Source organism: Mustelus asterias, chromosome 5 (assembly GCF_964213995.1).
Source record: "Mustelus asterias chromosome 5, sMusAst1.hap1.1, whole genome shotgun sequence".
Classification (NCBI taxonomy): Eukaryota; Metazoa; Chordata; class Chondrichthyes; order Carcharhiniformes; family Triakidae; genus Mustelus; species Mustelus asterias.
In genome coordinates, this window is record NC_135805.1 from 132,624,186 (window position 1) to 132,651,894 (window position 27,709).

General features: G+C 47.0%; 1 protein-coding gene across 1 annotated transcript in view; it reads left to right on the plus strand.

The window, feature by feature from the left end:
* LOC144494162 (uncharacterized) overlaps nt 1-27,709 on the plus strand; it is a 397,513-nt gene that overhangs the window by 196,805 nt on the left and 172,999 nt on the right. Inside the window, exon 12 of the mRNA XM_078213764.1 lies at nt 26,331-26,384. Coding sequence (XP_078069890.1) covers nt 26,331-26,384 — 54 coding nt within the window. The remainder of the gene's footprint in view (nt 1-26,330; nt 26,385-27,709) is intronic.

Genomic DNA, 27,709 nt, shown 5'->3' on the forward strand with positions numbered 1-27,709 from the left:
AGCCACCACAACAAACCAGAGAGTGGCTACTGGGCAGACAGTGCTATCCACCCTGTCTCATTTTCCGAAATTAAGAAATGGGAGCAGGAGTAAGCTGTTCAGCCCTTCGAGCTCTGCCATTAAATGAGAGATCATTCTCATCTCTGATTCAGAAGGGGGTGCGTTTGCATCCTACTGTAGTTCCTGAGTACAAAATCAAGGCTGACACTTCCACTGCAGCACTGAGTGAGTGCGGCATTGCTGAAAGTGCATTTCTTTCAGCTGAGGTTCACAAAGCACGCGCGCATGGTCAGCGTGTAGATAAAGAGAGCCATGTTGTCACATGAAACATGGTTGAACACACCATTGTGGTGTTGCCACAATGTTTCCATTTCCTGGACAGCTTAGGTTCATATTCCTCACCATCTGCCTACTCTTTCACCTCTTTCGCTTCCACTAGCGCTTGCCAGGCTTCAGTTCAAGGAGAAAGGCACAACCATAGGGTCGTGGTGAGGGAATGTGGGAAAAGTAAGAGGTACATGTTTACACCATATTCACATTGCTGACGGAATTTTCCTCTCCTGCACTCCACGGGAATCGTAGCGGGCGGGACACAGACCGTGCAAAGGTCCATTGACCTCGGGCGGGATTTCCAGCCTTGGGGGGAGCGCGGCCGGAAAATCCCATCTTGTGAGTCCAAAGAAAGTGTAGGATGAGGTGGGAAATGGGATGTTCAGGTTTGACTCAGAAAGGGCTCAAAGCCTGGGAGAAGCGAGAGAGACAGGGAGAGGTTACAAAAATAGGCATGAGGACACAGGGAAGTTAAAACTATAGGGCCAATGATCACTTTGTTACCTCTTTTCTTTCTTAAATATCTATAGAAACTCTTGCCATCCATCTTTATTTCTAGCTAGATTCCTCTCATATTCTAATTTTCCCTCTTTATTCGTCTCTTAATCATTCTTTGGTGTTTTTGTATTCTGTCCAATCTTCTGACCTGCCACCCACTTTTGCACAATTATATGCTTTTTCTTTAAGTTTGATACTGTATTTAACTTTTTTAGCAAACCACAGACGGTGGGTTCCAGTGGAATTTTTCTTTCTCGTTAGAATGTATTTATTCTGTGCATTCTGAAAAATCCCCTTAAATGTCTGCCACTGCATTTCAATTAGTCTATCCCTTAAACTTAATTTGCCACTTCACTAGCTCTATTTTCATGGCCTCATATTGCCCTAATTCATATATAAAATACTAGTCTTAGACCCATTCTTCTCTCCCTCAACTGAATACAAAGTTCAATCATATTATGATTGCTGCTACCAGCAATGAGGTCTCTGAGGTCACTAATTAACCCTGTCATTTTGTACACGACCAGGTTGAATATAGCCTGCTCTCTGGCTGGCTTCAGCACGTGGTGTTCTAAGAAACTATCCTGAAAACATTACATCTTTAAAAATCATCGCTGCTCCAATAAAGACCAGCATAATCACCTCCATCAGGCTGAGGGCATACAGACATGTCTGTCCCACACCCAGTAGGCATTTCTGAGTCCAGTAATGTGCCATCTTGTCCATCAGGGGTGAAGGAATTCTGACAAAAATGTTCTCATTTATCTTTCCAAACTCGGGTAAACGACTAGTAATTTGAAGGTTTTATTAGTCGTAACAATGCACGGTGGCACAGTGGTTAGCACTGTGCAGGAGACCATTCAGCCTATTGAGCCCGCACCGACAACAATCCCACCCAGGCCCTATCCCTGCAACCCCAAGTATTTACCCTGCTCATCCCACAGACACTAAGGGGCAATTTAGCACCAGGGACCGATGTTCGATGCCCGGCTTGGGTCACTGCCTGTGTGAAGTTTGCACATCTCCCCATGTCTGCATGGGTTTCCTCCAAGTGCTCTGATTTCCTCCCACAGTCCGAAAGACGTACTGGTTAAGTGCATTGGACATGCTAAATTCTCCCTCAGTGTGTCCGAACAGGCGCTGGAGTGTGGCGACTAGCTGATTTTCATAGTAACTTCATTGCAGTGTTAATGTAAGCCTACTTGTGGCACTAACAAATAAACTTTAAACTTTAACTTTAATGTTGACAAACAGTAGTAAAGCTTATTGTGGGTAGTTGCATTTACTAATTATAAAGGAATTAAGAAAATATAATAAATTAACACATAATAAAGGTGGCAGGCCAGGGACAGTGTTACAACTGAAGAATGTGGAGGCTCATGCGCAGCACTGGAGGGAATATCTACAATAAGTGGCTGCAGTTTGAGCAGCTTCAGCTCAGAGGCATTGGGCTGGAGACGAAGCTGTGGATACTACAAAGTAAGAAGTCTCACAACACCAGGTTAAAGTCCAACAGGTTTATTTGGTAGCAAATACCATAAGCTTTCGGAGCTTGCTGCTCCTTCGTCAGATGGAGTGGTCTCTGTTCTCCAACAGTGCACAGACACAGAAATCAAGTTACAGAATACTAATTAGAATGCAAATCTCTACAGCCAGCCAGGTCTTAAAAGGTACAAATAATGTGGGTGGAGGGAACATTAAACACAGGTTAAAGAGATGTGTATTGTCTCCAGACAGAACCGCTGGTGAGATTATGCAAGACCAGGGGCGAGCTGTGGGGGTTACTGATAATGTGACATAAATCCAACATCCCGGTTTAGGCCGTCCTCATGTGTGCGGAACTTGGCTATCAGTTTCTGCTCAGCGACTCTGCGCTGTCGTATGTCGTGAAGGCCACCTTGGAGAAAGCTTACCTGAAGATCCAAGGCTGAATGCCCGTGACCGCTGAAGTGCTCTCCCACAGGAAGAGAACAGTCTTGCCTGGTGATTGTTGAGCGGTGCCGCAGAGTCGCTGAGCAGAAACTGATAGCCAAGTTCCGCACACATGAGGACGGCCTAAACCGGGATGTTGGATTTATGTCACATTATCAGTAACCCCCACAGCTTGCCCCTGGTCTTGCATAATCTCACCAGCTGTTCTGTCTGGAGACAATACACATCTCTTTAACCTGTGTTTAATGTTCCCTCCAACCACATTATCTGTACCTTTTAAGACCTGGCTGGCTGTAGAGATTTGCATTCTAATTAGTATTCTGTAACTTGATTTCTGTGTCTGTGCACTGTTGGAGAACAGAGACCACTCCATCTGACGAAGGAGCAGCAAGCTCCGAAAGCTTATGGTATTTGCTACCAAATAAACCTGTTGGACTTTAACCTGGTGTTGTGAGACTTCTTACTGTGCTTACCCCAGTCCAACGCCGGCATCTCCACATCATCGATACTACAAAGTATCAGGGGGCAGGACAGTTATCTGGACGCTTTGTATTGTGTACAATTTTATCCTCTTATTTGAAACAAGATATAATGAGTAGTTGAGAGAAGGTTCATTCTACTCATTTCTTGGAACAAGGAGCGTATCTTATAGAATCGTACAGTGCAGAAGGAGGCCATTCAGCCCATTGAGTCTGCACCAACCACAATCACGTTCAGGCCCTACTCCCATAACCTCATGCATTTACCCTAGCTGGTCCCCTGGCACTAAGGGCCAATTTAGCATGGCCAATCCACCTAACCCGAGTGTGGGGGGAAACCGGAGCACCCGGAGGAAACCCACACAGACACAGGGAGAACATGCAGACTCCACAGTGACTCAAGCTGGGAATCGAACCCAGGTCCCTGGCGCCACCTTGCCACCCCTCTTTTTTTTTACTTATGGGCCTATACCCATTGGAGTTTAGAAGAATGGAAGGTGGTCTTAACAAAACATTTAAGGTCTTGAGGGGTATTGATAGGATGGATACCAGGAGAATGTTTCCTCTTGTGGGGAGACTAGAACCAGGGGACACAGTTTAAGAATAAGAGATCTAGGGCAAAGTTCTCTGACCTCCCAGCTGCATGTTTTCTGCCGGCGGGAGGTGGCGGGAGGAGAATTTCGACCCTGAAATTGTTTAGGTTAGAGATGAGGAGAATTATTTTCGCTCAAAGGGTTGTTAATCTTTGGAACTCTCTTATCCAGGGAGCAGTGGAGGATAAAAAAGAAAATACTGGAAAATCTCAGCGGGTCTGGCAGCATCTGTAAGGAAAGAAAAGAGCTGACGTTTCAAGTCCAGATGATCCTTTGTCAAAGCTAGTTGTTGAGCAAGAAAACGAGTTCAGCCGGGCAGAGGAGAGTGGTGGTGGATGGGAATTGTTCAGGTCTCTTTTCAAAAACGAAGCGAAGAGCTTTCTGGCCGTCCTGGTGTGGGATGGAGGTGTAGAGAGTTTGCACATCCATGGTGAATAGGAGGCGGTTAGAGCCTGCGCTGGAAGCTGTCAATATGGCGCAGGGCATCCCAGGAATCCCAGATGTAGGTGGGGCGGGAATGGACCAGAGTCAAGACAAGAGGAAATAAGTTCGGTGGGGCAGGAACAAGGGGCCTACCTGGAGCAGCGGAGGCTGGATCATTGAGTATATTCAAGGCCGAATTAGACAGAATTTTGCTGGACAAGAGAGTCGAGGATTATGGGAGACATGTCAAAGTGTGGTTGAGACCAAAACCAGGTCAGCCATGACCTTATTGAATGGTGGAGCAGGCTTGAAGGGCTGAATGGACTACTTCTGCTTCTAAGTTCCTATCTTGAGAGTGTTGGGGTGTGGTGAGTGGAGCACAGTATGAATAGAAGGTGCAGTTATTGGGATATGCCATTTGAAGGAGCAGTCATTGACCTTGACCACTCCTGTGAGGTCATTGAACTTCTTGTGCTGTGCATCCTCTGGGCTACACTGCTCGTATTGATGGAGAAAGCTATCTGCACTCACTGCCTACCCAGAGCTTGTCTAGCCAACCAACTGGCCCCGTGTGGATAAATGACACCTTTCTTCATCTCCACTACTTGAACCAAGGTGTCCAGTGTGAAACCTAAGGAACATGGAGCACATTTTCAAGTCTGATGCACAATGGTCACTCTTCTTCCTAGTGAGACGTTCTTCCCAGCTCCTGCTGTGGTCGGAATGCCTCTCCCGTTTAAAAGGTCCTGTCTGGCTTTAAGCAGTACTAGCCTTGCACAAACCTGGAACGTCTGCACTGGCAAGCAACCAACCAGGAGTGTATTTAGCTCTGGGCTCCATGCCATTGTTATTTAAACAAGCAGAAAGCGCTCCCTCTGCGGAGGTCCTGAAAAGCAGCGGGTAACATCCCATTCTCTGAGTCCGAACTTCCAGGTTTAAGTCCCACTTCAAGACTTCATGGTCAAGGAAAGTGTGTTCACAATGTATCCCAGGACATTGTGGGAGGCTAGGGAGGAAATTGCGGGTCCCCTAGCTGAGTTATTTGAATCATCGATAGTCACGGGTGAGGTGCCTGAAGATTGGAGAGTGGAAAATGTTGTGCCTTTGTTTAAAAAGGCTGCAGGGAAAAGCCTAGGAACTACAGGCCAGTGAGCCTCACATCTGTGGTGGGTAAGTTGTTGGAAGGTATTTTGAAAGACAGGATCTACAGGCATTTTGAGACGCAAGGACTGATTAGGAACAGTCAGCGTGGCTTTGTGAGTGGAAAATCATGTCTCACAAATTTGATTGAGTTTTTTGAAGGGGTAACCAAGAAGGTAGATGAGGGCAGTGCAGTTGATGTTGTCTACATGGACTTTAGCAAGGCCTTTGACAAGGTTGTTGCATAAGGTTAAATCTCACAGGATCCAGGGTGAGGTATCTAAATGGATACAAAATTGGCTTCTTGACAGAAGCCAGGTGGTTGTAGAGGGTTGTTTTTCAAACTGGAGGCCTGTGACCAGCGGTGTGCCTCCGGGATCAGTGCTGGGTCCACTGCTTTTTGTCATTTATATTAATGATTTGGATGAGAATACAGGAGGCATCGTTAGTAAGTTTGCAGATGACACAAAGATTGGTGGCATAGTAGATTGTTATAGAAGAAAGTTATCTCCAATTGCAATGGGACCTTGATCAATTGGGCCAGTGGGCTGACGAATGGCAGATGGAGTTTAATTTAGATAAATGCGAGGTGATGCATTTTGGTAGATTGAACCAGGGCAGGACTTACTCAGTTAATGGTCGGGCTTTGGGGAGAGTTACAGAACAAAGAGACCTCGGGGTACACGTTCACAGCTCCTTGAAAGTGGAGTCACAGGTGGACAGAGTGGTGAAGAAGGCATTCGGCATGCTTGGTTTCATCAGTCAGAACATTGAATACAGGAGTTGGGACCTCTTGTTGAAGTTGTACAAGACATTGGTAAGGCCACACTTGGAACACTGTGTACAGTTCTGATCACCCTATTATAGAAAGGATATTATTAAACTAGAAAGAGTGCACAAAAGATTTATGAGGATGCTACCGGGACTTGATGGTTTGAGTTATAAGGAGAGGCTGGATCGTTTGGGACTTTTTTCTCTGAAGTGTAGAAGGCTGAGGGGTGATCTTATAAAGGTCTATAAAATAATGAGGGGCATAGATAAGCTAGATAGTCAATATCTTTTCCCAAAGGTAGGGGAGTCTAAAACTAGAGGGCATAGGTTTAAGGTGAGAGGGGAGAGATACAAAAGGGTCCAGAGGGGCAATTTTTTCACACAGAGGGTGGTGAGTGTCTGGAACAAGCTGCCAGAGGTAGTAGTAGAGGTGGGTACAATTTTGTCTTTTGCAAAGCATTTAGACAGTTACATGGGTAAGATGGGTATAGAGGAATATGGGCCAAATGTGGGCAATTGGGATTAGCTTAGGGATTTAAAAGAAAAAGGGCGGCATGGACAAGTTGGGCCGAAGGGCCTGTTTCCATGCTGTAAACCTCTCTGACCCTATGACAATGCAACCAAACAGGCTGAGTATCAACTTATAAATCCCTCCATCACATACCAATGGTGAGTGGGAGAAACTGCAGTGCAGAATTTTACCGTCCCGCCGCCACAGGAATCACATGCAATGGTCCGTTGACCTCGGGCAGGGTTTTCCGGCTTTCGAGCGAACGTGGCCGGAAAATCCCGCTCCTGGTCAGCGATGTGATGGAAAGAATGTTGGAGCCTTGACCATCAATATCCATAGCTCCAGGCTATAACATGCATGTACATAGAAACATGGGAAATAGGAGCAAGAGTAGGCCATTCGGCCCCTCGAGCCAGCTCTGCCATTCAACTAGATCATGGTTGATCATCCACATCAACACATTTTCCCCCGCATATTCCCATATCCCTTGATATAATTGGTGTTTAGAAATCTGTCCATTTATTCCATCTCGAATATATCAATGACTTAGCCTCAACAGTCCTTTGGGGCAGAGAATTCCAAAGATTCAGCACCCTCTGAGTGAAGAAATTCCTCCTCGTGTTGTCACAACAATGTAGCCTCCCTGAGTGTACTGTAACACACGATCAGCCCTCTTTCGGTACTCCGCACTGAATGTCAGCCTGGATCTATCAAGTCAGCCTTCTCAGCTGGGAAGGTTAGGCAAAATGGTGTGGCACAGTGGCACAGTGGTTAGCACTGCTGTCTCACAGCGCCAGGGACCCAGGTTCAATTCCCGGCCTCGGGTCACTGTCTGTGCGGAGCCTGCACATTCTCCCCGTGTCTGCGTGGGTTTCCTCCGGGTGCTCTGCTTTCCTCCCACAGTCCAAAGACGTGCGGGTTAGGTGGATTGGCCATGCTAAATTGCTACTTAGTGTCAGGGGGACTAGCAGGGTAAATACGTGGGGCTACGGGGATAAGGGCTGGGTGGGATTCTGGTCAGTGCAGACTTGATGGGCCGAATGCCCTCCTTCTGCAGGGAATCTATAAACCTGGCTCTCCTGCTATTGACTACCCACCATTGAGGCCTCCCTGCACTTGGACAGACCCTATTCGTTCATCCGAAAGGTCAGGGGTGAGGGGAGAGGGGCGGGTGCGGTTCCTGCTGAGAAATGAGAGAACTCACTCTCACACGAGGCTTATTAACAGGCGGCCTTAGGACTGGATCCTATGGCTATTCTGTCGACAGCTTCGCAGACTATTTCCTGTACGGACTGCTCATTTCACCTTTTAAGACATTTCCACCTAAGTGTTCAATCTAAGTATTCCGTTTCCACATTTATAACTGTCACTTAACCATCTGATGCTGCAGTAACCTGCTTTTGACTTCCGGACATGCGAGATCCTCGCATGCTGTTGCTGACTTATTTTATTGCCAGTGAAATACAGTCTGTTTTTTCTGGGCCACACAGGAAGATTCTTTCCAAGTGACTGGGCTGGTCGGAGAAGATGCCAGATATAATTGACTTGAACACAGTACATCCTGCCCTTTGCCAACAACTGTTGCCCAATTCGTCTGCTGTGCTAAGTGTAAGGAAAGTGTAGGCCCAGCATACTGATGAATGTTCCCCCCCCGCCCCCCCACCCCCCACATGGCATGACCTTCTGACCTTTCATCTTTCACCACAGCGGCTGGCAGACTGGTGTCACTTCTGAATGGCAGCCCATGGTAATGTGCATCTCATACCTTCCGATCTTTATCTTCCTCGAAGATTGGGGTGCAAATGTTTCAATTAATGTGGCATTTAACATCTGGTTTCTCTCATGTTCCTATGCTTTTATTTATGAAACAGGAAATGGACAGATTAAGATCGAGCCTAATCATTTACGACTCCAAGATATTAAGTGGCTGTCACCTGCTAGTTGCTATGGAATCGCTCGATTTTGTCAACATCTGCCCTGAATATAACACTTTAGATTGGGTTAAAATATCTCATGCATATCATGACCATACATGTACAAAATACAATATAAGTAGGTGTTACAACAACTAATCATAGAGCATTAGGGGGACAATAATTCTCAGGGAATTGAGTCATTGGTTCTGATACAAAACAAACAGAAGAAAGACTTGCATTTATGTAGCACCTTTTCTGACCTCCAGAATCCTGATTGATTGACTGGTGATCAATATTCATGCAATCAGACGATGCAGAGTTGGTTCACTTTGCAATAGGCCAGGAGAGACTGTTTTGGGGGATAGTGGGATCTATACAAAGTGGACAGGTTGCACCTGAACCGAAATGGGACCAGCGTCCTGTGCAAGGAGGTTTGCCAGTGCTGTTGGGGAGTGTTTAAACTAACTTGGCGGGGGAGTGTGGTGTGGGGGGGGCGGGGGAGGAGGGTGTTGTTGGGATCCTGAGAGACAGTTCAGCAGGGGGAGCTGCACAGTCAACATGAGAAGGGACAGCAAGTGAGTCAGGAAGATAGAGAAGTTATAGGCCAGTTAAGGCGCAAGGGAGTTCAGCAAGATTGGATGGTATTTATTTTAATGCAAGGAATCTGATGAACACAGTAGATGAGTTGAGGGACCAAATTAAAACATGCGGATATGATGCCACTGCTGTCTCTGAGACCTGGTTCAGAGACGGGCAGGACTGGCAGCTCAATATTCCAGGATATAGGATCTTCAGGAGAGACAGGGAAAAAGGTAAAAGAGAAGGGGTGTCGCAATTTCCATCAGGGAATCAACTACAACAGTAAGGAGGGACAACATCTTTGAAGGCTCTTCAAATGAAGCCATATGGGTAAAACTTAAAAACCAAAAAAAGAGCAATCACATTGCTGGGAGTGTTCTATAGCCCTAACAGTCTGAGAGAAATAGAAGAGTAGATATGTAGGCACATTTCAGAGAAGAGTAAAACTAATAGGGTAGTGAAAGTGGAGGATTTCAATTCCCCAACAGTAATTGGATGTTAGGCGCTGTTACAATGGTTTTCTTGTTGTATTTAAAAACTATCGTTTCACTCAATAGCCAAACAAAGTAACAGAGTGGTTCCAAGATGAACTTTACTATAGCCAGCTGCAGGACCCTGAATATCCATTCAGGGCATTCAGAGTGAAAATACAAAGGTAATTAAAGTCTCAGCTTTGATTACAAGTAATTAGCATATACCAATAGATGTATAGGAGTTATCTCTATCCAACCATAGTTTTGGTTACATCATGCATACATAAGGGTATAATGTCCAATTAAAACTTGTGCATGTTATATCGTCAAGAAATGATAGCTATATATCTGACCAATGGTGTCTCAACCTCCCTTTCCATTGTTCCTTATTCTGATGGGCATATATGAACTGCAACTGCACATCATTTAATTAGATAATCCTTGAACGTTATCTGGGCTTCTTTCATCAAAACCTGTCATTTACACATAGCTTTCCCTGTGTGACTGAGGTTCAGCTTGCAACTTATGTGATTTTTAAATTTGTGTAATTTTTAACTCTTTCACTGGGGTAGTCGAAGTGTCAAAAGCTTAGAGGGAGTGGAATCCTTAAAATCCAGGAGAACGTTTTAAGCCAGTATGTCGAAGGTCCTGCAAGAGAGAGGATCATCCTGGACTTAATTTTAAGTAAAGGAGCATCAGTAGGGGAGCATTTTGGAGACAGCGATCATAACTCCATTAGATTCAATATTGATACGGGAAAGTACAAGGATGGGCCTGAAATCCAAGTTCTAAACTGGGGGAAAGCCAATTTTAATAAGATCAGATATAATATGGCCAGAGTGGACTGGGAGCAGACACTTTTAGTTAAATCCGTGATAGAAGAGCAGAACGCATTCAAGACGAAAATAGGGAGAGTACAGGGCCAACATGTTCCAATAAAGTAAAAGAATGGGACCAACAAGTCCAGTGAACACTGGATATCAAGGGATAAACCAGCTTTGGATAAAGAGATAAAGGGAGGCTTATGGCAGATATCAAGGACTCAAAACAGTAGAAGCCATAGAGAAGTTTGAATGTTCTCCCGGTGTCTGCATGGGTTTCTTCCAGATGTTCTAGTTTCCTCCCACAGTCCAATGATGTGTGGGTTCAGTAGATCGTCCATAGTACATTTGCAGGGTTACGGGGGTAGGGCGCAAAGGTAGACATGGATAAAATGCCCTTTTGGAGAACCAGTACAGACATGATGGGCTGAATGGCCTCCTTCTTCACTGTAGGAATTCTATGATTCTACAAGTATTGAATGTGCAAAAAGGAACTTAGAAAGGAAATTAGGAAAGCAAAAAAGGGACATAAAAGAATACCGGCAGGTAAAATAAAGAAAAATCCGAAGTTGTTTTACAAGTACATTAAAAGGAGAAGAATAACGAGGGAAAGAGTAAGGCCCATTAAGGACCACAGTGGTAATTTGTGTGTGGAGCCGGGGGAATTAGGATGGGTTCTAAATGAATACTCTGTGACGGTGGTCACTAGTGAGAGGCACGATATGAATATAGAAGTCAGGGAGAAGGACTATGATACAATTAAAGAAATTAACATACTCTAGACAGAGAGGAGGTTCTGAGTGGTCTGGCAGGTTTGAAAGTAGATAAATCTCCAGGGCCGGATGAAATCTATCCCAGGTTGCTGAGTGAGGCATGGGAGGAAATAGCAGGGGTGCTGACAATATTTTTCAATTCCTCTCTGGCCACAGGAGAGGTGATGTGGAGGTGCCGGTGTTGGACTGGGGTAAACACAGTAAGAAGTCTAACAACACCAGGTTAAAGTCCAACAGGTTTATTTGGTAGCAAAAGTGGGTTTTTGGTAGCAATTTGGTAGCAAAAGGGCTAGTGGCTTTTGCTACCAAATAAACCTGTGGGACTTTAACCTGGTGTTGTTAGACTTCTTACACAGGAGAGGTGCCAGAGGACTGGAGGACAGCCACTGTGGTAGGAGGGGAAGAAGGGATAAACCAGAAAAGTACACGCCAGTCAGTTTAACCTCAGTGGTGGAGAAGCTATTGGAGGTCATTCTGAGAAACAGAATTAATCTGCTTTTGAACAGTCAGCATGGGAGGTCATGGGAGGTTAAAGGGAGGTCATGATTGACCAACTTGATTGAACTTTACAAAGAGATGGCCAGGTGTGTACAGAAAGGCAATGCATTTGACATAGTCTACTTGGACTTCAACAGGGCTTTTGATAAGGTCATCAATGCTTTTGATACTGTAGGAGACTGATAGTGAAGGTAAAGGCCCATGGGATCCCAAGATATTTGGCAAATTGAATCCAGAATTGGCTGAGTGGCAGGAAGCAGAGGGTGATGGTCAAGAGGTGTTTTTCTGATTGGAACATTGCACCCAGTGGGGTCCCGCAGAGACCAGTGTTGGGGCCCTTGCTGTTTGTGGTTTATATAAATGATTTAGACTTGAAAGTGGGTGGACTGATCAGTAAGTTCACGGTTGATGCGAAAATTGGTAGTATGGTAAATAATGAGGAGAATAGCCTATATTACAGGAGGATATAGACGAGCTGGGCTGATCAGTGGCAAATGGAATTTAATTCGGATAAGTGTGAGGTGATGCACTTGGGCAGGACAAACAAGGCAAGGGAATACATGATGAATGGTAGGAATCTGGGAAGCACCAAGGATCAGAAGAATATTGATTGCATGTACACCAGTTCCTTCAGGTAGCAAGACAAGAGGATAAAGTGGTTAAGAAAGCATATCACATACTTGCCTTTATTAACTGAGGCATAGGGCGAGATTTTCCAACCACACTCGCCACAAGGCTGGAAATTTCCGCCCGAGGTCAACAGTCCTTTTCATGGTCCATGTCCCGCCTGATATTATACCCCTGGTGGGAAGGACAGGAAAATTCTGCCCACAGAGTTTAAAAGCAGGGAGGTTTTGCTGGAACTATATAAAACATTAGTTTAGGCCACAGCTGGCGTATTGTTGCAGTTCTGGAATTTACATTATAGGAGGGTTCATAGAATCATAGAATCCCTAAGTACAGAAGGAGGCCATTCAGCCCATCGACCCTGCACCGACAATAAGCCCACCCTATTACCGTAACCCCACATATTTACCCTGCTAATCCCCCTGAAACTAGGATCAATTTACTCTGGCCAATCAACCTAACCCGCACATCTTTGGACTGTGGGAGGAAACCAGAGCACCCGGACAGACCCACACAGACACAGGGAGAATGTGCAAACTCCATACAGACAGTGACCCAAGCTGGGAATCAAACCCGGGTCCCTGGCGCTGTGAGGCAGCACTGCTAACCACTGTGCCACCCCTGGTGGGTTGTGATAGCACTGGAAATGGTGCAGGGGAGATTTAACAGGATATTGTCTGGGCTGAAATGCTTTTAAGGTAAGGGGCAGGAGGTTTAGCAGGTATGTGAGGAAACATCTTTTCACCCAGAGGGCAGTGGAAGTCTGGAACTCGCTGCCTGAAAGGTTGATGGAGGCAGAGACCCTCATAACATTTAAGAAGCATCTAGATGCGCACTTGCGATATCAAGGCACACAAGTCTACGGGACAAGTGTTGGAAAATGGGATTAGAATAGTTAGGTGGTTGTTTTTGACCGGCACAGATGTGATGGGGCGAAGAGGCTTTTCTGCACTGTTTACATCTATGACTCTATGATGGTTGAGTAGCTGACCAATGGCAGGGATGTCAGGTGGACTGATCCAGAAGATTAGATCCCAGGGGGTTCGGGGTAGAGTATTGGTTTGGATAGAAGATTGGCTGACTGACAGAGAGCAGAGGGTCGGGATAAATGGATCCTTCTCTGGATGATGAACTGTAACTAGTGGGGTGCCGTAGGGTTCAGTTCTCAGATCTCAACTGTTTACAATCTATGTAAAGCAGGGACAGTGTGTAACGTAGCAAAATTTGCGAATGATACTAAAATAGGTGGGAAAGCAGGCTGTGATGAGGAGATAAAGGGGGGGATTTTATGGTCTTGCTTGTCCCGAAACCATAAAATCCCGCCCGAGGTCAGTGAATCTTCCCATACTCCTCCCCCCGCCCCTCGCCCGCTCCGATTCCTGTGGCGGGCAGGCCAGTAAATTTCCAGCGAAGAAGTTTACAGGTGGATATTGATAGGCTAGGAGAACGGGTCAAATCTGGCAGATGGATTTTAATGTGGATAAGCGCGAGGTTATTCATGTTGGCTGGAGAAATAAAAGCTCAAATTATTACTTAAATGGGAAGCAGATTCAAAGTGTGTCAGAGCAGAGGGATCTGGGTGTCCTTGTGCATGAATCACAGAAAATGGGTATGCAGGTGCAGCATATAATCGTAGAATCCCTACAGTGCAGAAGGAGGCCATTCGGCCCATCAAATCCACACCATCAACAATCCCACCCAGACCCCATCCCCGCAACCCCAAGCAATCCCACCCAGACCTGTTCCCCGTAACTCTAAGTATTTACCCCACCAATCCCCCTAACGTACACATCTTGGGACACTTAAGGGGCAATTTAGCATGGCCAATCAACTAATCTGCACATCTTTGGAGTGTGGGAGGAAACCGGAGCACCCGGAGGAACCCATGCAGACACGGGGAGAATGTGCAAACTCCACACAGACAGTGACCTGTGGTCGGAATTGAACCCGGGTCCCTGGCGCTGTGCCACCGTGCCCATAGATTTATGAAAAGGAAATTGTGTTTAACCAATTTACTAGAGTTCTTTGAAGGATTAACATATGCCGTGGACAGAGGGGAAGCTGTAGATGTACTGTACCTGGATTTCCAGAAAGCATTTGATAAGGTGCCGCATCAAAGATTATTGCAAAGAATAAAAGCTCATGGTTTAGGGAGTAGCATATTAGTCTGAATGGAAGATTGGCTGGCTGGAAGAAAACAGAGTATGCATAAATGGGTCTGATTGACAGGATGTAATGAGTGTAATCCTGCTGGGAACTGTGCTGGTGCCTCAACTGAGGGGAGCGAAGGCATGGTAGCTAAATTTACAGGTGGCACAAAGATAGGTAGGAAAGTATGTTGTGAAGCGGACATAGTTTGCAGTTGGAGATAAATAGGTTGAATGAGCAAAAATTTGGCAGCTGCTGTATAATGTGGGAAGGTGTGAAGTTGTTCACTTTGGCAGGAAGAATTAAAGAACAAAGTATTATTTAAATGGAGATCGACTCAGAATGTTGAGGTGCAGAGGGATCTGGGTGTTCTGCTGCATGAGTCACAAAACGTTAGTGTGCAGGTACAGCAAGCAGTTAAGGCTAATGGAATGCTATCCTTTATTACGAGAAGAATTGAACATAAAAGTAAGGATTTTATGCCTTAGTTATATAGGGCATTGGTGAGATCACATCTTGAATCGTGTGTCTCCTTTGGTCTCCTTATTTAAGGAAGGATGTAAATACATTGGAGGTGGTTCATCGAAGGTTTATGAGATTGATAACTGTAATGAGAGGGTTTTCTTATGAGGAAAGGTTGGACAGACTGGGCTTGTTTCCACTGAAGTTTAGAAGAGTGAGGGGTGACTCGATTGATGTCTGTAAGATGCTGAACTGTATTGTCAGGGTCGACATGGAAAGAATATCTCCTCTTGTGGGTGAGTCCAGAACTAGGGAGCACAGGGGAAGCAGTGGCATACGGGTATTGTCACTGGACTAGTAATCCAGAGACCCAGAGCAATGTTCTGGGCACCCAGGTTCAAATCACACCACTGCAGATGGTGAAATTTAAATTCAATACAATTCTGGAATTAAAAGTCTACTGATGACCATGAAACCATTGTCTGGTTCACTAATGTCCTTTAAGGAAGGAAATCTGCCATCCTTGCCTGATCTGTCCTTTATGTGACTCCAGAGCAGCAGCAATGTGGCTGCTATTAACTGCCCCTCTTTTTAGGCAAGGGAATCAAAGGTTATCAGGAGTAGATGGGAATGCGAAATTAGAAACATCAAGTGATCAACCGTGATCTTATTGAATAGCGGGAGGAAACCGGAGCAACCGGAGGAAACCCACGCAGACACAGGGAGGATGTGCAAAATCCACACAGACAGTCACCCGAGGGCAGAATTGAACCCGGGTCCCTGGTGCTGTGAGGCAGCAGTGCTAACCACTTTACCACCATGCCGCTCAAGAGGGAGGATGACGAGTGAGTGCCCCATCGCCTTCCTACCTCCATGCTGACCCCTCCCCTCCACCAGTTGATGTACTTGAATGGACAATTTATGCCCAACAAACGCTTCAATGTACTAACCCAGTGTTAGGCAAACTAGGGGGTGGGGGGGGGAGTCACCATGGGGCAGACACAACAAGCAAATGCGTGCGAGGTTGCTAAGGGGCTTCTGAGGGGTCGTTCATTCATAGGCTATCAGTGCCTGATCAAACAACCCTGCATCAGGAAAGGGAGGGTTCCGTTGAGAGCCACCTCCCTTCTGTTACTGCTGACTCCCTCCCGTGAGGGTGGCACAGGGGTTAGCACTGCTGTCTCACAGCGCCTGTGACCAAGGTTCAATTCCGGCCTCGGGTGACTGTCTGTGTGGAGTTTGCATGTTTTCCCTGTGATGCGCGATATAACACACGAGAGGCGTGATGTACTCGGGAAATAAAGGCTCTTATTGCCAACAATAAGAGAGCTACCATATACAGTACACGATCCCAGACTAAAGGGTCACCAGGCAGAGCAGTGACCTTTATACCTCTCCCAGGAGGCGGAGCCGACTGGGGTGTACCATAACAACTATATTAACAGGTAGAACAGCCCAACCCTAACCCCAACAGTAACATATATACAGACTCATAGTACTGGCCAGACCATGGCTCAGCACTACCTAGTGGGAACCAACAATGGTTCACCGCATTCACCCCTCCTTTGAAAACAAAGGCCGGTGGGGTACAAAACACAGAATAATTGTTCGTTTGTCTATAAGTTCAAGCGGTCTGGGGACCGCACCATCGTTGTGACCTCCTCAACACCGGCGATGACGCCGGTTCAGGCAATCGCGGTGACCTTCTCTCCAAGGCGGTGTCCAGTGATTCCTCCAGTGCCTCACGGACCGGTAGACCCCGAGGTGGTGACAATCCACTGAACTCGGGCACGCCTTGAAGTGGCAACCATCTCCTGGACTCAGGCAAGCTGTCCACGGGAGTAAAAGGGTTAAGTGGTGGTCCCGATACTGCCCGCGCCATGTCAGGAGGGGAAAAAATGGTTGGGGGGGGGGTCCCTAACAGTAGGTGTGGGAGCGACAGGGGTTTCCAAGTCCCCTGCTGGCGCCAGATCTCGAATCGAGACCGTGTCCTCTCGCCCATCAGGATATGCCACGTAGGCATACTGAGGGTTGGCGTGGAGGAGATGGACCTGTTCAACCAAAGGGTCGGACTTGCGGGTCCTAACATGTCGCCGCAGGAGGACAGGTCCTGAGTACGTCAACCAAGACGGTAATGAGGTCCCAGAGGAAGACTTCCGAGGGAATGAAAACATTCTCTCATGAGGAGTAGCGTTGGTTGCCGTACACAGGAGTGAGCGTATGGAGTGGAGCGCATCAGGGAGTACCTCTTGCCAACGGGAGACTGGAAGACCTTTAGACTTCAATGCCAGTAAGACAGCCTTCCAGACTGTAGCATTCTCTCGTTCGACCTGTCCGTTACCCCTAGGGTTGTAGCTCGTGGTTCTACTAGAGGCAATCCCGTATGAGAGCAGGAATTGCCTCAAGTCATCGCTCATGAACGACGAGCCCCTATCGCTGTGGATGTAACAGGGGTAACCGAACAGGGTGAAAAGATCACGAAATGCCTTGATAACCATGGCAGCGGTCATATCAGAACAGGGAATGACAAAAGGGAATCGTGAGTACTCATCAACCACATTGAGGAAGTACACGTTCTGATCTGTCGAGGAAAGGGGGCCCTTAAAGTCCACACTCAGTCTTTCGAAGGGACGAGTGGCCTTAACGAGTTGTGCCCTGTCAGGTCGGTAAAAGTGCGGTTTGCATTCCGCGCATACTCGGCAGCTTCTGGTTATGGACCTGACATCCTCCACCAAGTAGGGTAGATTCCGGGCTATTATGAATTGGTAGAGCCGAGTGACCCCCGGATGGCAGAGGTCATTGTGGAGAGCCTGCAATCAATTCTCCTGCATACTAGTGCATGTTCCACGCGACAGGGCATCCGAGGGCTCGTTGAGTTTCCCTGGACGGTACATGATATCATAATTGTAGGTGGAGAGTTCGATTCTCCACCTCAAGATCTTATCATTCTTGATCTTACCCCGTAATGTGTTGTTGAACATGAACGCCACGGACCGCTGGTCCATGAGCAGAGTGAACCGTTTGCCCGCCAAGTAATGGCGCCAATGCCGAACGGCCTCCACAATGGCCTGGGCCTCCTTTTCCACCACCGAATGTCGAATTTCAGGGCCTTGGAGGGTGCGAGAGAAAAAGGCGACGGGCCTGCCCGCCTGGTTAAGTGTGGCGGCCAGGGCGAAATCAGATGCATCACTCTCCACCTGGAAGGGGATGGACTCGTCGATAGCGTGCATCGTGGCTTTCGCGATGTCGGCTTTTATTCTTGCAAAGGCTAAGCGAGCCTCTGTTGCTAGGGGAAAAGAGGTAGACTTGATGAGCGGACAGGCTTTGTCCGCGTAATTGGGAACCCATTGTGCATAGTATGAGAAAAAGCCTAAGCATCTTCTCAGTGCTTTGATGCTAGTGGGCAGGGGGAGTTCGAGGAGGGGACGCATACGGTCTGGATCAGGGCCAAGGACCCCGTTTTCCACCACGTATCCGAGGATAGCTAGGCGGCGCGTGCGAAATACACACTTCTCCCTGTTGTAGGTCAGATTCAGGCGAGATGCAGTGCGTAAGAATCTAAAAAGGTTGGCATCGTGGTCCTGCTGGTCATGGCCGCAGATGGTGACGTTATCCAGGTACGGGAAGGTAGCCCGCAGCCCGTTCTGGTCCACCATTCGGTCCATAGCACGCTGGAAGACCGGGACCCCATTCGTGACACCAAAAGGAACCCTTAAAAAATGGTACAGGCGACCATCCGCCTCAAAAGCCGTGTATTGTCGGTCCTCTGGGCGAATGGGGAGCTGGTGATAAGCAGATTTTAAGTCGATGGTGGAGAACACCCGGTACTGCGCAATCTGATTGACCATGTCAGATATGCGTGGGAGGGGATACGCATCCAGCTGCGTGTATTTGTTGATGGCCTGACTATAGTCTATGACCATCCGGGGTTTGTTCCCATTCTTAACCACCACGACTTGCGCTCTCCAAGGACTAGCGCTAGGTTGGATGATCCCTTCCTTGAGGAGCCGCTGAACTTCAGATCGAATGAAGATCCGATCTTCAGCGCTGTAACGCCTGCTCTTTGTTGCGATGGGCTTGCAGCCTGGCACGAGATTCTGGAATAGGGAGGGTGTGGTAATCCTAAGCATTGAGAGGCTACATGTGGAGCGCGTTGGGCAATTTAGAGGCTGCGGGTCTCCCACTGAAAGCGGAGGGAGTGGCCCACCGTACTGCAGGGTTACACTCTTCAAGTGGACCAGAAAATCTAGTCCTAGGAGTATTGGCGCGCAAAGATGCGGTAACACAAGGAGCTTGAAGTTCTCGTACACTGTGTCCTGCACCGTCAGATTGACCACGCAACTCCCTAGCACGGTGACAGACCGGGCCATCGAAATTGTCTGCTTGACAGTCCGAATCTGGATACCACACCGCTTCACGGTGTCTGGATGAATGAAGCTCTCCGTGCTCCCGCTGTCAAACAGACAATAAATCGGGCGTTTGTTTACCTGTATGTCCATCATGGACTTGTCGAGTCTGTGAGGCTTGGCCTGGTCCAGGATGATCGACGCCACCGTTGGTTCATGGGCGCAACTGCAGGCAGCTGAGATGGTTGATGACGACCCCTGCTGGTCATTCGCGGATGGTGCCGACCAACATGGCTGCCCCCATAGGTCGCACATGGACGTTGGTGCCAAAACCTGCGGCCCCTGCAGGTCGCATGTGCCTTGCGACTCCGTCGTTCGGAATGGCGACGTCCTGGAATCGCACGTGGCAGAAGACCTTGAAGATGCAGAAGACAAGGAGGCCGGCTCCGGGGAGTCACACGCCACACTGCTGGTCTTGGATGGAAGTTTGGACCGGCATACCTTGGAATAGTGCCCCTTCTTGCCGCAGGCGGAGCACAACACCGCTTTAGCTGGACATCGCTGCCGAGGGTGTTTCACCCCCCCACAGAAGTAACACCGTGGGCCACCTGGAGCTGCTGCTGTCGTCAGGTCCGAGGCTGGGAACACAATGGTGCAGTTTTTCGGTCCCGCTGAACGAAGTGGGGTCTGTGACTGCCCCTGCCACACTGTCTCCACGTGGTCGTCGGGGTACATCGCCAGACTTTTGGAGGCCGTTTCTAGAGCGTCAGCTAACTCTATGGATTTAGTGAGGTCGAGGTTACCTTGCTCCAACAGCTGAAGGCGGATGTACGACGAGCCGATTCCTGCCACGAACACATCTCGAGCGAGGTCGTTCATGTACTGGTCTGCCGACACTGCCTTGCCGTTGCAGGCTCTGGCTAGCTGTTGAAGCTCGCACGCGTACTGTTCCGTCGTTTCGCCGGGCTGCCGCCGTCGAGTGGCTAGAAGATATCGAGCATGCATCTCATTTGGCGGTTTGTTGTATCGCTTCTTGAGAAGCTCAAGGGCCCCTTTGTAGTCGGTGGCTGCACGGATCGCTAAGTATACAGCGTCGCTTACCCTTGCGTGGAGGACCCGGAGTCTGTCGGCGTCGTTGTTGACCGCTGTGGAGGCGTCGAGGTAATCCTGGAAACACTTCAACCAGTGGTCGAAAGTGTTCGATGCGCCCGGCGCACGTGGGTCCAACGTAAGCCGTTCGGGTTTAAGCATTTGCTCCATGTTTTCTTTGTCGTTTTTGTTCACAAAAAAAAAGAATTTATTTGTTGGCAATAAAATTGATGCGCGATATAACACACGAGAGGCGTGATGTACTCGGGAAATAAAGGCTTTTATTGCCAACAATAAGAGAGCTACCATATACAGTATACGATCCCAGACTAAAGGGTCACCAGGCAGAGCAGTGACCTTTATACCTCTCCCAGGAGGCGGAGCCGACTGGGGTGTACCATAACAACTATATTAACAGGTTGAACAGCCCAACCCCAACAGTAACATATATACGGACTCATAGTATTGGCCAGACCATGGCTCAGCACTACCTAGTGGGAACCAACAATGGTTCACCACACCCTGTGTCTGTGTGGGTTTCCTCCGAGTGCTCTGGTTTCCTCCCACAGTCCAAAGATGTGCGGGTTAGGTCGATTGGCCATGCTGAATTGACCCAAGTGTCAGGGGGATTAGCAGGGTAAATGAGGGTTATGGGGATAGGGCCTGGGTGAGATAGTGGTCGGTACAGACTTAATGGGCCAAATGGCCTCCTTCTGCACTGTAGGGATTCTATGACCGCAATTCCTTCCAGAAATTCCTTCCTGCCATCACTCACCTGTAGCAGGGATCCAGCAATCCTACAAGCCCTTGGGTCGGCATCATACCCTGCCAACCCAGTGGTACAGCTGTTCAATATAGCCGCTGGCCTCTGATTGTTTGCAAGTACATAGACGAGTGTGATTTCCATCTTGATCCCAGAAAAGGCCCAATGCTGACCAGCGAAGTCCCTCAAAGAGGCAGCACAAAGCTTTTGCCAGCATTCCATCACCTCCATTAAATGCCTCTCCAGTGTCTTTCTGAAAATTGTGATATTTCTAGACCCAAATCCTGATCATTTCCATATATATTGAAAAGAGCAATGGACCAATACTGATCCCTGGAGTTTAAAACTGTTTATATTCCTCTGATCCAATTTTAACCTGCCAAGATTAGCTTTAACAAGCCTGTAATGGCGTCAAATTGGAGCTGTTGACTTAACACCCAGTAACGGTCATTTTTGAAGCTGGAATTGGTGACCAGAGAGTGGTTGATGTGAGAAGTAAGATTTTTACTTTGACAACTCTGGTAATATCATTGAAATGATATTATTAAATGATTATATTGGAGGAGTAATTTGACAAGAAAGTACTCAATGAATGGCAGGACACTTTGTTCTGTGGAACAACGAAACCTTGGCGTGTTTGTCCACAGATCTCTGAAGGCAGAAGGGCATGTTAGTAGGGTGGTGAAAAAGGCATATGGGACACTTGTCTTTATCTATCGAGACATGGATTACAAAAGCAGGTAAGTCATGTTGAAGTTGTATAGAACTTGGGTGAGGCCACAGCTGGAGTACAGTGTGCAGTTCTGGTCGCCATATTATCGGAAGGATGTGATTTGCATTAGAGTGGGTGCAGAGGAGATTCACCAGGATGTTGCCTGGGATGGAAAATTTAACTTATGAAGAGAGGTTGGGTAGGCTTGGGTTGTTTTCGTTCGAGCAGAGAAGACTGAGGGGTGCCCTGATCGAGGTGAACAAGATTATGAGGGACATGGACAGAGAGGATAAGGAGCAGCTGCTCCCCTTAGTTGAAGAGTTAGTCACGAGGGAACATAGGTTCGAGGTGAGGGGCAGGAGGCTTAGAGAGGATGTGAGGAAAAGCTTTTTTACCCAGAGGGTGGTGACGGTCTGGAATGTGCTGCCTCGGAGAGCGGTAAAGGCGGGCTGCCTCACATCCTTTAAAAAGTACCTGGATGAGCACTTGGCACATCATAACATTCAGGGCTATGGGCCAAGAGCTGTGATTAGGTGGGAGTTCAGGTGTTTGTAATGTGTTGGCGTGGACTTGATGGGCCGAAGGGCCTCGTCAGTGTTATATGGTTCTATGATTCTATGAAATGTTTACAACCTTTCAGCCATATCCTTGGAACTGAGTTCCTGGTATTGATTTGATTTGATTTAATGTATTATTGTCATATGTATTAGTATAAAGTGAAAAGTACTGTTTCGTGTGCACTATACAGACAAAGCATACCGTTCATAGAGAAGGAAAGGAGAGGGTACAGAATGTAGTGTTATAATCATAGCTAGAGAGTAGAGAAAGATCAATTTAATATAAGGTGGGTCCATTCAAAAGTATGATCGCAGCAGGGAAGAAGCTGTTTTTGAGTCAGTAGGTACATGACCTCAGACTTTTGTATCTTTTTCCCGATGGAAGAAGGAGGGAGAGAGAATGTCTGGGGTGCGTGGGGTCCTTGATTATGCTGGCTGCTTTGCCAAGGCAGTGGGAAGTGTAGACGGAGCCAATGGATGGGAAGCTGGTTTGAGTGGTGGGCTTTGTTCACAGCCTTCCACTCTGACCTCTTCCTACTGGGAAGTGGATTCATTGACTGGAGAGCATTCATCTCCACACATCCGAAGGGAACAAGATCTCCCTCATCGTGTAGGCAACCTGAACCGGGATTTCCAAATCTGTATCCTGCGAAACCTAAGTGCCCACTTTGAGCCTTCCACAACATTTCCCTGCCGATGACAGTGTGCATCGCCCCTTTAAGAGGTGCCAACCATTTTTACTGGGGTGTCACATGGTCTTCATGGCTGCCTGTTTCCTTCCCTTTTAATATGCAAATCGCAACCCTAAAACATGCACACAGTTCCAATTACTAATTTATAACAGGACCAATTGGAGGCAGTGCTGTGTGCACTCTGATTTATCTTACTAGCAATGCAGCAGAATAGATCTAGAATGCGTATATTTTAAATTATTGCTGAGAGACTAGGAGGATACAAAAGTCATGGGGACTCTGCTACCCGAACCATATCTGTCAGGTGTAATACCGTTCACCTTGCTGTTGGCCGGGCCTCCACCAGACCAGTCAGCACCAGCTCCACTCCGAGCAGCTTCACCTGGGCATTTAACTGGTACTCGCAGCTTGTCGGGTCCCTCTAATGCCAGCTCATGCCTCAGTGTGGCTGGCCTTCTGAGCCACTGTCAGAACCAAAAGAACAAATCTACAGCCTCCCAGTCTCAAAAGCATGCATTAAGCCTGGCTTTGTTCTTACCCTTGAACCAATTTCCCTATATCCACATTGCCACACTCTACTCACATTTATCAACGGGCTTTCTATGTGGGACCTTATCAAAAAGATTCTGAAAATCCATATAATCCACAGCATTGCCTCTCATCAATACATGGCTCAGAACACTGCATTAAATTTGTCAGGCATGACTTGATTTTTATAAATCCCTACTGCTTTTTCTTAATTAATCCATGTCTTTCTCGCTAAGCATTCGTTTTATCAGGTATTATTGGCTTCCAGACGCTTACTCACTACCAATAGGCTGAATGCTCTGTTATTATCTGCTTTATTCCTTGATATGTTTTTGCACAGAGGAGGCACATTGACAATATTGCAGTCCCCTGACATACACAGGAGCTGCCCCTGGCGTTGTACTAACTTACAGACACTTGTTGACTCAATCCCCAGTCTCTCCTGAATTTGGCTGTTTTCTCTCTCAGTCAAGGTAGTAATTGGGTCATTGAAGAGGAGAAAGTCAGCAACAGCAACTTGCATTTATATATCATCCTTAACGTAGTTCAAAACATGCCAAGTGCTCGACTGGAGCTTTATTGAATCGATCGAGGAATGTGGCAAACACTGATGACAGGCATGGTGGTTAGCACTGCTGTCTCAGCGCCAGGGATCCGGGTTCAATTCCCGGCTTGGGTCACTGTCCGTGTCTGCACATTCTCCTCGTATCTGAATGGGTTTCCTCCCGCAGTGCGAAAGACATGCTGGTTAGGTGTGTTGTGGGAAAATTACCACCGGAGTCAGACTGGAGGTTCAACAATACAGCTTTATTTCGGACACGAAGCTTCGGGGAGAAAACACTGGTGCTCCGCAGTACTTGGCAGCTACCTTCTCAATCATACAATAGCAGTTGATCATTTTTATACTTTTTAGACAATGGATAGTCTGGACATTAACCGTTTAACACATCGTTATAGTTGAGTAGACAGATCATGGTGATCAATAGTTAACACATCGTTACAATCAGACAGATACAGACATGGGCATTTAACATCGCATTGTTCATAGAATGGATACATTTCCTCTATCAATGAGTATCAATGACTGGTTTCGGTCTTTACATACAGTGATTGGTTTTGCTGCATTTATGTATTTCTGTTCTCATCTATGGCTGATCTTGTTATCAGACCTTATTGTCCTGGGTCTGTCCTTATCTTTAAAGTGCCTCAAGCTCTGACTGGCTTCCTGCAGTATCTGATCCCTGCATGTTTAACTTTCAATAACTGTCTGTGCTGCATGTTTTAATTTTAAGTAGCTGTCTGTGCTAAAAGTCAGTGCCTGCTTAATGTCTCTTTCCCAGGTAACCATTTTATGTGCCAGGCAACCATTTTGTGTGTCAGACACCCATCTCTGTGATTTTCCCCACTACAGGTGCATTGTCCATGCTAAATTCTCCCTCAGTGTACCCAAACAGGCATCGGAATATGGTGACTAGGAGATTTTCATAGCAACTTCTTTGCAATGTTAATGTCAGCCTACTTGTGACAATAATAAATAAAGACTTTAAGGAGCACCTTAAAGGAGGAAAGTGAGATGGAGAGGGAGAGGTGGTGAGTGGAATCAGGACAACCAAGGGACACTTTGACTGGGGGTCCAGGATTAGGGGGCTAGTTACCAAGAGGGCACAAGCAGTAGTGGCGGTCATAGTACTGAGAGTCATTACTCCCCCTTGCTGGCTGATGGCCACAGTAGACATGCATACTAAAGTAAAACAAAAAGGCAAAGGCAAGTGGAGACTAGTGACACCTGTGTGGCACAAATGAATCAAAGGTTTATGGGACTGAGGGAGATTACAAAAATGATGAGAGTGAGGGGCGGGGGGTGAAGAGGTGGCGGTGGAGGAGGATTAACGAGGCCGTGGAGAGATTTGCAAATAAGAGCAAGAAATTCAAAATCAAAGCATTTCTGGACTTGGAGCCAGTGCAGGTCAGTGGGCAGTCAGAATTCCAAGTTTCAATCAGTGTCTACTGAGCTCTGTGAAAAGGGCTGTGTTTTTAAAGTTTCTTTATTGGTGTCACAAGTAGGTTCACGTTAACACTGCAATGAGGTTACTGGGTAAAGGGCTATATGCGCACAGGGTCTGTAGAAATGGGCACCAACAATTCAGAAACTTCAGGAGAGGAAGATAAACACTTGGGAGGAAAAAGCTCTTGAAATTTCCCAGCCACCATTTTTTATGATATATGTTTTCTTTCTAGCTAGAGCGGCACAGTGGCACAGTGGTTCACACTGCTGCCTCACAGCGCCAGGGACCCGGGTTCAATTATTGACTTGGGTCACTGTCTGTGCGGAGTCTGCACGTTCTCCCCCTGTCTGCGTGGGTTTCCTCCGGGTGCTCCGGTTTCCTCCCACAGTCCGAAAGACGAGCTGGTTAGGTGCATTGGCCATGCTAAATTCTCCCTCAATGTACCCGAACAGGCGCCAGAATGTGGCAACTAGGGGATGTTCACAGTAACTCCAATGCAGCATTAATGTAAACCTACTTGTGACTAATAAATAAACTTTAAACTTTAGCTGCGCTCAGTGGTGGAATACTCATTTCCCTCACCTTAGCTTTCGTGCAGAGGCCCTACCTGATTACACTGTGATTAAACTCGCTTCATTTTCCTGTTCTTTCTTTTCCTTTCAGGGAAAACGAGGTAGACGAGGACCTGCAGGAAATCCAGGCTCACCCGGACCTCCGGTGAGTACACCTACCTTTCTCCTGGTTGTGTTTGTTTTGGGCCTTTTGTCATTTTCAAACCACTGGAGCCTGGTATGAAGCCAATCACAGGCTGAATGGGCAGAAAGGTGAAAGGTCGCTGAACAGGAGGAATCTGGGAAATCTCCAGGCAATTTCAATAACATGTCATGGATCATTATGCTAACAGGAACATAATGCCTTTAAACGTAGAAAAACACCCCAAAGCACATCACTGAGGAAAGAAAGGAAGAGGGAGTTCTCAAGAATCACGCAAGTGAGGAGATTGTGACCAAAGGTTTGGTTGAAGTGAAGGATTTGAGGAATTTATTTTAAACAGGTAGCTCAGGAGATGGGAGCGGTGGATGAGTCAGTGGAGAGAGTTGTTGAGAGAAGAGCTCAGGTAGCTAAAGAGACCCCCAACAATACTGAACGAGGGGAAGTGTGGTGGGATGGTCAGGGCCACAGGAAGCCAGAGTCAGAGGACAAAGGGACACAGCAGCTAACATAAGGCTGAAGATGACTTCAGAGATTGGATGGACCAAAGGGATTGAGGGATATGTAAACAAGAGTGAGAGGAGAAATCTGGTAGGTTTATGAATAGAGAGCCAATGTGGATCTGTGACTGAGTTTGGTGATTAATATGGGACCAGATATTTGGATTGGTGTTTTGGAATTAATAGAAGGTGAAAGTTGAGAAGTAACCAAGAAGGACATTGCAGAGTGTGGCTGAAAATAATACAATTCATCATTCTTTATCTTGAAATTAAAAATGGCACTGAAAATGAATTTGAATAGAAATGTCTCCTTTGTGCTAATTTATTTATTATTCTTTCTGCCCTTCATCCATTTTGTTTGAGAAGCCTGCGGCTTCTTCTTCGCTCCTCTTGTTAAATGTAGCATCAAGAAACAGCCCACTCCTAGCTTCACAGACAACAGCGAAACATTGGTGAACATCAGCACACGACCTGGTTCCATAACCCTGAAAAAACTTGTCCGGCAAATACCTGCCATTCGCTCTGATGAAGGGTCATCTAGACTCGAAACGTTGGCTCTATTCTCTCTCCACAGATGCTGTCAAACCTGCTGAGAAATTCCAGCATTTTCTGTTTTTGTTTCAAGCATCTACCAATCTCAGCTTCAACATTTTCAATTGACCCCCCTCATTCTCAACAGCTTTTTGGAAGTGGGGGAGAGAGTTCAACGTTCCCTCTACGCTTTGTGTGAAGAAGTGCTTCCTGCCGTCATCCGTGCATGGCCTGGCTCGAATTATAAGGTTATGCCCTCTCCGCCCCCCCCCCCCCCCCCCCCCCCCCTTATTTTGCACT